The following is a 14253-nucleotide window of genomic DNA, read 5'->3' as shown; positions in this document are numbered from 1 at the left end:
TTTATAAATCATTGTATCTTGCAGCGATTACATGCAACATATCAAAATTGCACCTGACAATGGCTACGTACGCATGTACTGAACTTGTTGCTGGTACATGTGCTTACAACTCGATTTTGACGATACAGTGTAACACGAGTTATACGTTGTCCGGATATAATTCAAGTCAGTGCATTGGTATAGACCACTGGAGCAGGTCCATAGGAGTGTGTGCCCGTACGGATATAACAATAATACCGTACAAATTTAGTTAGGATCAACAACAAAATAATGCGCTGTATTTTAGAAAAATGGTCCATAAAATGTATATGTATATTAATGTATATATCTTCTCATCAAGTAGTGGTAACACGATTATATATATATATATATATATATATATATATATATATATATATATATATATATACAGATTCATCGATACGTTTGCTGTAAGAATACACATAATCTATACAAAAATATACATACCGTGTGCAAATTATTTTATTCTTCCGCAGTCATCAATTCTTATTTTTAGTTTGCCTTACTTTTAATAATTATGTTTTATCCGAAACAGCATCTGTTGTCACAGGTACTCATTTTCATTAGCCAACATACTAGATTTTTAAAAAGTTTGATCTTGCTGTTCTACATCAGTACAGCTTATTGGTTACTAATTATTATAAACAACTGACCCATAATCATTTCGAAGGGACAAATGCTCTCAAAGAGAAATGATGCCAAAATAGCATAATAACTTGGCCAAGAGGTGCACATCGGGATGAGGCGCGCAAGAGACGACTAATATATTTGTAGGAGAAGTTATGATTACACAAGCAGTAATTAGAGTGCTAGAGATTGGTATAAAACATAAACAGTTGACATTCTATAATAAACTGTATGTATTATCCCACTTGGTAAGGCACCATATATGTTAAGAATTTCATATATGTATTAGTGAACAAATGAGTGATATCAAATCTAAGCTACCATAATGATTAATTAATAGAAGGCGTTAATTTAAAGACATTATATGAATTGTATGTACATTAATATTATTGTTATAAAAAATGGAGTAAATCGTAGTCAACTGCTATTATTAATGATGTGGACTTATGCATTTTTCGTTAAGTGTAACGCTATTGACGTTTTCCATCCCCGAGTATAATTTCCATTTCCATTTGTAATGTATTTTCCCTATGGTATTTTAATGCATTTAAATGAAGTAGTTTTGTTTTAAGGAATACACATTGTTCACACGAAGTCTATTAAAAATGAAATGTATTCTTGATAATCATCAAAAAGTGTTCAAAAGGATGAAATTGTGAAACATATATATATATATATATATATATATATATATATATATATATATATATATATATATATATATATATATCTTTCAGCGATTACATGCAACTTATCTAAGTTGAACCTGACTATGACCACATACGCATGTACTGAACTTGTTGCTGGTGAATGTGCTTACAACTCGATTTTGACGATTCACTGTAACACGGGTTATAAGCTGTCCGGATATGGTTCAAGTCAGTGCATAGGCACAGACCACTGGAACAGGAGCATAGGAGTTTGTGACGGTAAGCATAACACAATACGACCGTACACTTTTAATTTAGGTCATGACAAATACCAACACATTTCCTTAAGCAACTGTACATTTAAAACAAATGGTCCGTATATTTTGTACATAAATGCATACATCTAAGGAATAATCTCTTATCATCAGCTAGCGGTGAAACGATTCATTGATATATTGATTCATCGATAATGTTGCTATAACGATACACATAACGAGAAAAAGACGGAGAATCGATAGTAAAGATGTTTACCGTATGCATGTCGCTTTAGTCTTTATCCGTCTTAAATGATCATTATCACCTTGCATTATTATTCTTTAAAATTAGAATTCGTCTGAAACATCATTTGCAGTCAAAGTCACTCAGTTTTAACAGCAAAACTGAAAAACACTCTTGAGAATACTCCCTCATCGTTTATAAATTAACACGAAGTGACATGCTTCGTAATTTAACACACACTCACATAAACCACATGCAATGCTAGTCATCTTAACCCAGCAGCATATTCAGCATATATTATATATTCCAGACATTGTCCACTTATATAATGAAGTACTTTACTCAATACTTCATAAAAAACGTTTACGCGAAGTTTCTACGTTGAATTTATCATGTTCGCTTTGGTCGCTTTGAAAACATTGCTATCGGTGCATCGCACTGTGAAAATATGCTACTTTGAATTGTCAATGGTGTTTTGAGCTTGTTCCCCTCCAAGTCAAACAATACCAATCAGAAATTAATGTAACTTATTCTCTCCTTCTGAAACAAGACTTATTGGCAAAGCAACCATGATACTTTGCTCATAAGTCGTTAATTGATATGTAATGTACTTAAACAGAGATGCTCCCACGGTGTGTCATTGCATGAACCATGCAAAATTTGTGCGAATGGGTAACTTGAAGAACAGTCATGCACGAAACTTCTCTCAAATTACTTGAAATTCCCTCACATGAAAATGTGCTCCGCGAAGTAAAAAAATGTTTTAAACGGTTCTTGTCGCGACATCTGTCTTGGAGTAGGCAAATGTTTACAAATCTGTGCCCATCTAGCAAGTCATGAATGGCTGTTAAGCTAGATGAGAATGGCTCACGGTTCCCAGGAATATGTATTATTTGGCGGAGTTTGAACATAGATTGAATGAAGTTTTACAAATGCGTGTCGAAAATGCGGGCTGCCCCGAAAAAAAACAAATATCTGAATTCCAGCAAAGGTCATTTCGATTTCGCTCGCTAAATATTGGCTGATGGTAATGAAGATGACAACTTTTAAAGTTATGAAGTGTCTAGAATTATTGTAGCTGGGAAATTATTATTGGAGATACTAGTGAATGACTTTGAGCACGAACATGGTGTTAAATACGAGTCAGATATTCATGTTGGGTCGGCTTAACCAGATTGTATTACGGCTGGTCTCCCTTTCAGGGTATTTCGAAATTAAATGCAGAAAGGCGGAATACTGAGCCTAATTAAAATACAGAAAATTTTAAAGTTTTAAATTGTCATCTTTTTATCCATCAGTTTATCCCTTTAGATCATATGATACAGAACGATATATCATTATCAGCGTTAAGATAAACGGAATTAATAAGGATGAAAAAATGAAATTAGGAAGTAAAAATATTTATTTCAATGCCTGTGTCTGTATTAGCAGACTATGGCATTGATAGATTAAAAATCCTAATACAGCTTTACTGAATAGATAAGAACACTGCCATACTTATCAGTATACCATTGATTCCACAAAGTTTATGCCAATGAAAAATCCGTTTTGGAGCATATGTATCCAAATGACAAATATGTGAGCTCCAGAACATTTGTACATAGAAGTCATTAAGACCAGTTTCCCAGCAGATTCAAGCTGTCAAAGCTATCTATTTATATGCCACTTCAGAATATATGTATACACAGATAAGAAACTAAGCATGCTAAAAAATAACTAACATATTAATGATTAAACAGCTGGAGGTGTCATCAGTTAAAGATGTCGCTTTCAAAACAGCTCTATGAAAATGTAGCAAAAAAGGAGTGACATAAATTAATGTGTTTTGTAAATATTGTATTGATTGAACTGATAGGGAAGTTTTGAACTATGGGCGTTTCGTCCTCTACCTCCTTTTCTTGCACTCCCCGTTTTTATTTGACTTTTTATTTTATACATTAAGACTAAATTATGTCAGGATCTCTACTTAAATTGTACATGGGTAACACATTTGGAATTTATATTGTTATTTAGAGATATTTAAACAGTGAATGAAGGTAATGATTAAATTAATACAATTAGCACATAACCAGCACTAGGGCATATTTCAAACCGTATAAGGTTATCTTCTTCTGTAAGTTAAATAAAAGCTATATTATAGGACTGGGTAATGTCGATAGTTTTCCTTCTTCACTGTTGAATGCATGCAACCGTTATAACATCTGTCTTTTGTATTGGCAGGAAATACAGTGTGATAGATTTTGCTGGTATTCATCCACAGTTTCATGCCCAGATTTGTTCGTGATGAGATTTTCTTTGCACGATGAAATTGTACTATTTCTTCTGTTCTAAAGATAAATCGTTTTGAATTTAAAGTTTAAGTAAGACATGAAATTGGTAGTAATGCGTTTTCAATGCATTCATGCTTGCAAATGAAAGGGCCTTGTGGCTAAAGTGAGTTAAATGGAACAACCATTAAAATCCATAACACGTTAAATAGAACACATTACAACCAAGATATACTTTGTTCTATCCTGTCATCAAGGAGAATACCATATTCATATTTGATAAATTTATGTCGGTCTGTAATCTGCATACCTGAAATACAACCAAAAATGACAAAATACATTAAGGGGCACCACCTACGTCCCAAATAATGGAAAACTATCAAGTTCTTATGTGTATCGATATGTATCGTATATCAGGTTGTGTATAGTGAATCGAATCAATACATTTCACAGGTGTATCGTTTTATATATATCATCCACATCCTTCGGAACAAACTATATTTGTAGCTTTTTAGTGTGATAAAAACTGTTCAGATGTAAGGCATGCATATATTTGTACCCATCTAGTTAGATAGAGATTGACAGACAGACACACACATACAAGCAAGCATATATGTATGTATGTATATATATATATATATATATATATATATATATATATACAGAAAGAGAAGTAGATGTATATAGATATATAGATAGATAGATAGATATATGGTTAGATCGATATAGAGATAGACTATAGATAGACAGATATAGATCGATTAATATATATATATATATATATATATATATATATATATATATATATATATATATATATATATATATATATATATATTGATATATATATAGTTAGATAGATATATAAATAGATATATATAGATAGATCGATATATAGATAGACATATAAATAGATAAATAGAAAGACAGATAGATAGATATATATATAGATATATAGATAGATAGACAAATAGATAGATAGATAGAAAGATAGATAGATAGATAGATAAATAGATAGAAAGATAGATAGATAGACAGATAGATAGATAGATAGATAGATAGATAGATAGATAGATAGATAGATAGATAGATAGATAGATAGATATATAGATAGATAGATATGCTGCTTGATAGATGCTGGCAAGAATGCAAGAATTAATATGTGCATAAAGCAAACAAAAAATCTTATCTCAATGGCTTCACAATTTCATTGGTGCAAAAGGAAATGATATGTATGCTAGATGAATTTTCATAGCAAAGAGACCTTGCAGTATCTTGCCTTGTTCTTAGTAATGGTCTATTTCAAACCGAATTTAAATAAGTGTATTGTTAATGCGTCGATAATGCTCCAGTGTATTACTGTGCGCAAAGGTATACAACAAATGATGGTCCGTCCTACATTCTGCATGCACACATATGTATGTATGTATGTATGTATGTATGTATGTATGTATGTATGTATGTATGTATGTATGCATGCATGCATGCATGCATGCATGCATAAAATGCATCCATGTATGTATGTATGTATGTATGTATGTATGCATGTATGTATGTAAGCATTTATGTATCTATCTATGTATGTATGTATGAAGTACGTATGTATATATGTATAATATGGCAAATTAAATTCTTACAGTGGATGTACATTAAACTTCCACTATTAGCTGATTCTTCTGCGATTTTTAACTATTTTCCTTATTTCCCGAAAACGTTTCTGCCAAGAAATTGCTAAGATCTTCAACAATATTCTAAACTCTCTGTGTATGATTGATTTTAACTTATTGAAGCAAATATTGTTCTTTGATTCGTATTAATCAATGAGGTTTCATTATAAAACCTCAATAGTCATGGATGCCAGTCATATATTGGCACACAAACGCCATACACCGCAGCAATTTCGTGTTGCCTCACTCTGGACTTAGTACACATCATACGTTTTAACCAGGCACAATGCCATCTTCATTCAGCTTGTGAAGGGTAGTTCGTTAATTTTATACCATCTATTTTGTTAGATATCTCTAGAAACAATGATCATTCTTTCTTTTGGATAATCTCCATTGTTTTACTGACAGGTGCTTCCCGTACTGTACATTGTTTTTAATACGAATTTCGTATTATTATGTTACCTAACATACTTTCTCCAAGAGTCGACTGATGTTTTGAAGATCTAACGATTCAATAATCTTGGTCTGTTCCTATTCAGATGTCATGGAATATCGCTTGACCTTGAAATATATTATTTTAAATGGTCAGAGCCATCTGATTTGAGATTACATATATTTTTCTCGCAGTTCTAGTTTTAATAATAATACAAATACTTCCACTGTTACTACTACTAATAATATATTAATGAATATAATAAAAATAAGATCAATACAGATTTCAGGAGAAAGTTACAACTAATGCATATAAATTGTATTGCACAATTGTGACAGGTTCATTTGATAGTTTTTGATATAGCTGTTTATTTGCAAATAAATTTGTGAGTCGTTTGCTAGATTAAATTAAATGATGACCTATGGCTATGCCTAAAGACCATTGAGATTTCCTCTTATTACAACTCGGAGCAATGATATGACGAACTATGCTGATATCAGAGCTCTTACCCTGTACTTGATAAAATAATACTTGAGTTTTTTTACATGCCCATTAGCATATACCTGGTCGTCAAAGTCATAATAAAATATAGCACAACATATTGAATGCTGATACGTACATTTAAGGATGTGGCTGATTTTATTCACAATATATATACGCAATCATACGGATTGTCATTGTGAAATAAATATTGTATTTTCTTTCAAAGTATTGTATTTAGCTGTCAGCTCCGTACCACAATACGTTTATTGACCTCTGAAATCTTCAAAAAAATCATTACGTAATGAGATTAATCTGGATACGATGTTATATTACAATGACGGACACTCTTCAAACAACGACTGTATCAGTTCATATTGAACAAATGTGGTAATTGGGGAAATATATAAGACTAACTATATTGTTTTCTTTAAATATAAAAAAGTAGTTTTTGCGACACGCTTTCAATCTCAATCGTCCGTCCTTGTTAAATTTTCAAGCAACTTCTCTGCATTTTAGCTATACAATTTCCCACAGTTTCTTAAGCAAGACATTTGATCATAGTCTCACTGAGGAATGTTAAGATTCCTCGCAATAAGGGATGGAAAGTTGTTTGATCGATGAACCATACGTACAACTGTTTTGAGTGGATAAGAGCTTTACATTCTGTACTTATCAATACACTGAACCAGCTTATCATTTTTTCACAGCAAATTGGAATTGTAATAAATGCTATTCAATACAAAAATTGTGTTGTATATGACAGTGTTCTTTCTATAAACATTACAAGGCCTCCATTACCCCGAGGGAATCAAAGAAAACTGAAGTTTTAATGTAAAAATGCATATTGCTGTGCACAGTTATACAGTTAAAATGACGACGAATAATTAGGCTCTAAAGATAGAGTGAGTCTTGCATATTACCAGTTGCACTTGACAAAATACACTGTTAATCTAAAATGCTGATAAAATGAGCTACCTCTCACAGCTTGTACTTTCACAGTATTGAATACTGGTTCATTTACTTCTGGTAAACCGCGTCTTACATAAATATTCATTATAAAGGACGATATCGGGGATCTTGTTAATTTTGCTTTGTTCATTTTGTTCTTGTTGTTGGCTCTCTTGGTTAAATAATATCTAATAAAATTGGTTGCCTTCTACGATATTGGGAGTTAATTATTTACTCATATTTGCAATGGTAAGCCTTTTCAAAAGATTGTCTCTATGCTCTGTAGCACTGGACATTTGCTTCAAATGAAAGTCATAAATGCTTGTCAATTTTGTTGTTTGGAATATATGACGCAAAGATTTGTTTTGAATTCATATGAATTCACAGTATCATAATTCTTTGTTACATGATAAGTTAACATATTTCATAAAGTCGTCGTGAACATTGCAAAATTTCAGAGCGTAATTAACATAATATAAACAACAAAACTACTACAAATCAAATTTGATACATAAGAATAAATGCTTGTTAGTGCTGAAATGTAAATGTATCCATGTAGTCTTGAATTATATACAGTACTTATGATCACAATATTCTATCTTTGAGAAATAAATGGCAACTGTATTTGTCTGGTACCGAAAATGAGAACAGTATAGTTGCATTTAGTCGGAAAATATCCTGTTTAGTTCATCTGTCAATCAGTTGATGACAACCGAGTCATATAAGACTACATCCACTATTCCACTACGAGAGCTTATTTCAAGATGTTACTGATATACTCCATTTGAAGTGAATGATCAACTCTTTTCATACATATCCAGCACTATGGTGCGTGTTAAAGTGTACATAGTATAAACGACAAGGAAATGCACACGCACGTATTATATATATATAATGTATTACATGTTTACGTCAGTATAACATATTGTTTACATATTATACAAAAACAACTTACCCACAATCATTTCAAAAGGAACAAAGCAGACAAAGATAAATGATTTCAAAATATCATAATATCTTTGCCAATAGATGCACATTCGGGAGCGGCTTGTCATACAAATAATAAATAGCTCTGTAGGATAAATCATGATTACAGAAGTAGTAATTAGAGTGCGAGCGATTAGTATAAAAAAAACAGTCAATATCCTATAATAAACAATGATCATTCCTTCTTTGAATTTTCTCCATTTATTATACTGACAGGTGCTTCCCGTACTGTACATTGTTTTTAATCTGCACTTCTTCTTATTATATTACCTAACATACTTTCTCCAAGGGTCGACTAATGTTTTGAAGATATAACGATTTCACTGTCTTGGGTGGGTCCTACTCAGATGTCATGGATTAACTCTTGACCTTGAAATGTATTCGTGCGCACGTTACTTTAGTCTTCAATAGTCATGAATAATTACTATCAGTTTGCATTATTATTCTTTGAAATTAGAATTGATCTGAATCAGCATCTGCAGTCACAGGCAACTCGCACATCATCTGTAATTTAACACAAAGTGACATAGTTCGTAATGTGCCACATGCACACCCAACATTCCATGCTAGTCATCATAACTCAGCACCATATTCACCATATACTATACATACCAAACATGTTCCGCGTTTATAATGAAGTACCTTAATCAATACGTAATAAGCACTTTAACGCGAAGTTTCGACGTCGAATGTTATCATGTTCACTTTGGTCGATTTGAAAGCTGTAATATCGGTGTAGCGCACTGTGAAGATATCTTACATTTAAGTCTCATAGGTGTTTAGGTCTTGTTCCACTCCAGGCCCAAAAACAACCACCAATCAGAAATGAATGTATCTTATTCTCTTCTTCTCAAACAAGACATATAGGCATAGCAACAATGTCAATTCGCTCATAAGTCATTAACTGATATGGAAATTACTCAGAGATGCTTCCAGGGTATGCCATTGCATTAATCGTGCAGAATTTGTACAAATGCGCAAACTTGGAGACTATTAATACATAAGTCCTCTCGCACATTAATTTAAATTCCTGCACAGGAAAATATACTCGGCGAATTACATAATTTGTTTTATATAACCGTTCTCGTCGCGACATTTGTTACTTGCTAGGGAAATGTTTATACATATGTAATCATCAGGCATATCATGAATGGTTGCTAAACGAAATTTGATTGGCACATGGTGCCAAGGAATATTTATTATTCTGGAATAGTTTGAATGTATGATGAAGGAGGTTTTGCAACTGCGTGTTGGAAATATGGGCTACCTCGAAAAAAACAAATGTCTGATTCCCGGCGTGGATCATTTTGATATCGCTTGGCAAAATACTGGCTGATGGTAACGAATATGGCAATAATTGATAACGTTATGAAGTATATCGGGTTATTGGAGCTGGGAAAGAGTTAATGGAGATTCCAATGAATAATGTTAAGCCCAAACAAGGTGTTAAATACGAGTCAGATGTACATGTTGGTTGGTAATTAAAAAGAACAGGTGGCTTGACGTTCAGTCTCACTATCAGTGGTATTTCGAAATGAAATGTAGAAAGGGTAGAATAATGAACCTAATCAAAATACAGATTAATTAAAAGGGTAATGCTATTTTCATTTTTTGTCAATCAATGTAACCTTGTGGATCAAATGCTACAAAACGATATATCCGTATCAGAGTTAAGATAAACGGAATAAATAAGGATGAAAAAATGAAAGTAAGAAGTAAATATATTTATTTAAATGCCTACGTCTGCATAAGCAGACCATGGTACTCATAGACTAAAAATTAAAAAAACGTTTTATGGAACCGATACGAAACCTACCACAATATTCATTATGCCACTGATTCAAGAAACTTTATGCTATTGAAAAATCCATTTAAGAGAAGCTGTATGTATACATGTATGTATGAATGTGTATGTCTGTCCGTGTATGCATGCAAGCAGGCACGTGTGTAGCTAAAGAATAAACAGATAAACAGGTTTGTTAATATATTTTTTATTATGTATAAAGCACATTTAAAAAATACATTTAAAAAGATAATAAGACAATATAAAATCAAAATAAAACATAATGTAGCAAGATATATTATTGATAAATGTACAATATTTCATCAGAACTCAATGTATGTAGTATAAATATATGATGTACATACTACCTATAATCAAGTAATGTATAAATAAGAAATAATAATATATGGAGAAATAATTTAGAATTGCTTTCTAATTTTTAAAGAATTAGTTAATATATTTGTATGATATTAGTTTATACTTTCACTAGTTAAGTTATTCTGTAAATTAAAATAATATAAAAAGATTCTTAACTATTTCTAAAAATGGCACCTCATTCCAAAAAAAAATAATAAAATGATTAATGGATGTCGGATATTGTTTTGGAAGTTAGACATTTTGGATATACCGTATTAAGACAATGAATCCAATAGGTTTCTTTTAACAGATATTCCATCAGACAGTCAGCTATAACAATAGGTTGAAAGGAGAAATCTTGCAAAGTTTGAGAGCTTTTGTTAAAATGTGCGCTATTATGAGATGAGAATGGTTGACGGATATAATTTTTTTATGTCTGATCTGTTTCATACGTTTAGATATGTGTTGACTGGTCTGTCCTTTATATTGGATGTTTATTGCATGTGATCAAATAAAAAAAATTGATGTTGCACAATTAGTATCACAATGTTGATTTAAAGTTTATTTCGTATTATTACTATAGAAAGAAGAATTTGTATTAATAAATGAACAGTGTGAACATCTAAGTATATTACATTTAGCTGATAATCCTTTTAATATGATGTTTTTTATAATTTATAATTAATTAGGAAATCTTTAAGATTTTTCGTTGCTTTATAAGTAAGTGTGGGTTTGCTGTCGAGTAGCGATTTAATGTGTGATGTGATGTGAGTTTGATTTTTAACATAGCTTTAACAATTTTTCAGTCATATCGAGTAGCGATTTAACACTGCCTTTACATGATAATTTTAATAAATCACAATATGTATTGATAATCTTACCTATATTAGGCGAACTTGGATTATATTCAATAACAGAAGGAATGATATCTTCAATTATATTTTTAGTTTACATTGTTCAGATTCAAGTTGTGTAAGAGAAGATACTTTTTGGAAAGCAGTATTAATGATGTAAATAAGGTAATTTCTATTTAAAAAATGCTGACTTAATTCCGTCAAAGTTGATTTAAATACAGCGTCATTCGAAATAATTATTCTGTATATTTTGCGTTTGACTATATTGTATCTCGTTTTTACATTATTTAGGATGGCATAGAAATATTCAACATAATGATGAATATTCGTGTTTTTAACACGAAAAATTGTAGTGACGTCATTATTTTCATTTTTCACGTCATCGACTCCAGAAATGATACTTTATTTTAAACACATTGAATGTACATTTTATTGTTGGATGTAATTTGCTTAATACGTCTATAAATTAATAAAGGTCTTCTAATGAATAACTCCAAACCATAAAGACATCGCCTTAAAATATCAGGTTTTAAGAGGTGTTCATTTAGAAAATCATTTTCTAATTTCCCCATAATTACAGATGCATAAGAAGGTGTCATAGGACTACCCATTGCTGTGCCCATTTTTTGAGATAGTTTGCATTACCAAACTGAAGAAAAAAACATTATTTTCGAGCACAAGTTTTATCAAATCACAAACAAGTTATGTTGATAGTGTACGTGTATATTCGTTTTCTTCAAGATAATATTTACACGCTTCGATACCATCATCGTGTGGTATATTCGTGTAGAATGAAACCACATCAAGTGTAACTAGGACTGAATTATCAGTTACTATCGGTACATATTTCAATTTGGTAATGAAATCAAAATTATATTTGTCGTATGAAAGTAATGATTCTATGAGTGGTTGTAAAATATGATCAATATATTGCGACATATTATTTGTCATTGAGTTACATGTAAAAGGAATGGGTCTACCTGGATATCCTAAGGGTAGTGACTTAACTGTTTTATCTGTTTTGGGTAAACTATAAAACTGAGGTGTGCGTATTTGATTTGGGAAGATATCTAGTTTATTATATATGGAGCAACAGTGTAAAGAGATTTGATTAATACATTTGTTTATTTCTTAAAATTTCTTAAGAAGAATTATATGAAAGTTTTGCATAATATTCTTCTTCATTTAATTGTCTTTCTACTTCCTTAATATAATCTTCCTTATTCAGTGCTACTATAGTGCTAGACATATCATCTTTTTTAATAATAATAATTTTGTCTTGTGATAAGGTACGTAAATAATTTAGTTCTTCTTTAGATATGTTTGTAAATTGTTTTCTTTCAGGACTTTTATGTAGAATATCTTGTTTAGTTGCTTCATTATAAAATTTGCGATAAATATCTCGTGCACTAGAAGGTGTAAAAGGTGATTCTTTATTATTGAAAAAGGGCTTTTTTTAAACGAAAAATACTTTTCTTTTGTGAATATGTGCATGATTGTGAGAACAATTCTTTTAATTTTAACGATATTGTGTATTTGAAAAATGTTGCTGTTAACTTAATATTGTCATTCACTTTGGTTCTTGGACGATATGATAATCCCTTACCAAGAAGAATGTAATATCTATTAGTTAGAATTCGCTTAGAAAAGTTTAACGCAGTTTCTTTTCCTCTTTAGATTTCCTTTTTTTTATTTTCTTTTCTTTCCTCCATCTGATTTTTTTTTTGTAATCTGATAAATATTCTATTCTTTCTTCTGTTTGTGCTGTCTGCAACATATCCTTGAGGGTTTCCATTAGTCTTTGTATTGTTGCTCTTACGGTTGTGTTGGATTCCTGTGTAATTTTCTTCGCCCCATTTCGTATAGTATCTGCATAGGTTGCCTTATGTGTGCCTGAAGTTATCAAGTGTTTTGCTTGATCATTTTTAGAATCGTTATGAATGGGTCTATTATTTTTTCTGTGTAATTTGGTCGATAATATAGTTTTGCTGCCCTTGGCGATGCTTGCTCCATTTCATTTTCACTTCTTGTTTTTTTTTTATTATTCCGTGTGATTCTTAGTAACTGCACGTTTACTTTTTGACATTGGTGAAGTTAGCTTCCTCTGCTGATTTATTCGGTTGTTGATTATTTCCTTTTGATTTTTCTCTAGTTATTTTCGATGTTATGTTTCTCGTTATCTTGGAAAATTGTTTTTCTCACTCTGTAAATTCTGTAACTTTATTAGTTTACTTGTTATTAGTTCGTTGTTTTTAGATTTCGTTTTTTTCTCTCTCTCTCAAAAGATCTTCATAAAAAATGACAAAATTGCCTTTTATCAAAGATTGTAGTTCATCTCTATGTTCTTCACTTTTTTTGCCTATCTTGATCACTCTCCTCTGATATTCATTTTTGTAGTCTATCACATATTTGCAAAGATACTTTTTTCCAATAGGAAGTCAATATATTCTTTAAACTTCATTGATGCTGTGTTATACCGAATATGAATTTTTAGTTTTAAACTATAATCCCTTTGACACAATATTGTCTTCCATACACTTTTCAATAAAGCATGCATGTTACCAATTTTTCACCTGTTTTGGTGCTAATTTTTCCATTTTGGTTTTTAAATATGTATGTATGTACCTATGAATGTATGCACTTGTAATATGGCAAATTACATTCTTACAATGTGTGTA

At 31.2% G+C, this 14253-nt stretch overlaps 1 protein-coding gene across 2 annotated transcripts in view; it reads left to right on the top strand.

Annotated features, from left to right (window-relative positions):
• The window catches only part of LOC149807848 (uncharacterized), a 97227-nt gene that overhangs the window by 52301 nt on the left and 30673 nt on the right, over positions 1 to 14253 (top strand). For both annotated transcript variants that reach the window (XM_089946876.1, XM_089946815.1), the window contains 2 exons: positions 25 to 216; positions 1386 to 1577. In XM_089946876.1, the coding sequence (XP_089803002.1) occupies positions 25 to 216; positions 1386 to 1577 (384 nt within the window). The remainder of the gene's footprint in view (positions 1 to 24; positions 217 to 1385; positions 1578 to 14253) is intronic.

Source organism: Sinohyriopsis cumingii, chromosome 1, assembly GCF_028554795.1.
Source record: "Sinohyriopsis cumingii isolate HCF-2022 chromosome 1, ASM2855479v2, whole genome shotgun sequence".
NCBI classification, from domain to species: domain Eukaryota; kingdom Metazoa; phylum Mollusca; class Bivalvia; order Unionida; family Unionidae; genus Sinohyriopsis; species Sinohyriopsis cumingii.
The sequence above is the reverse complement of the archived record's forward strand: the minus strand, read 5'-3'. Positions and strand labels throughout refer to the sequence as shown.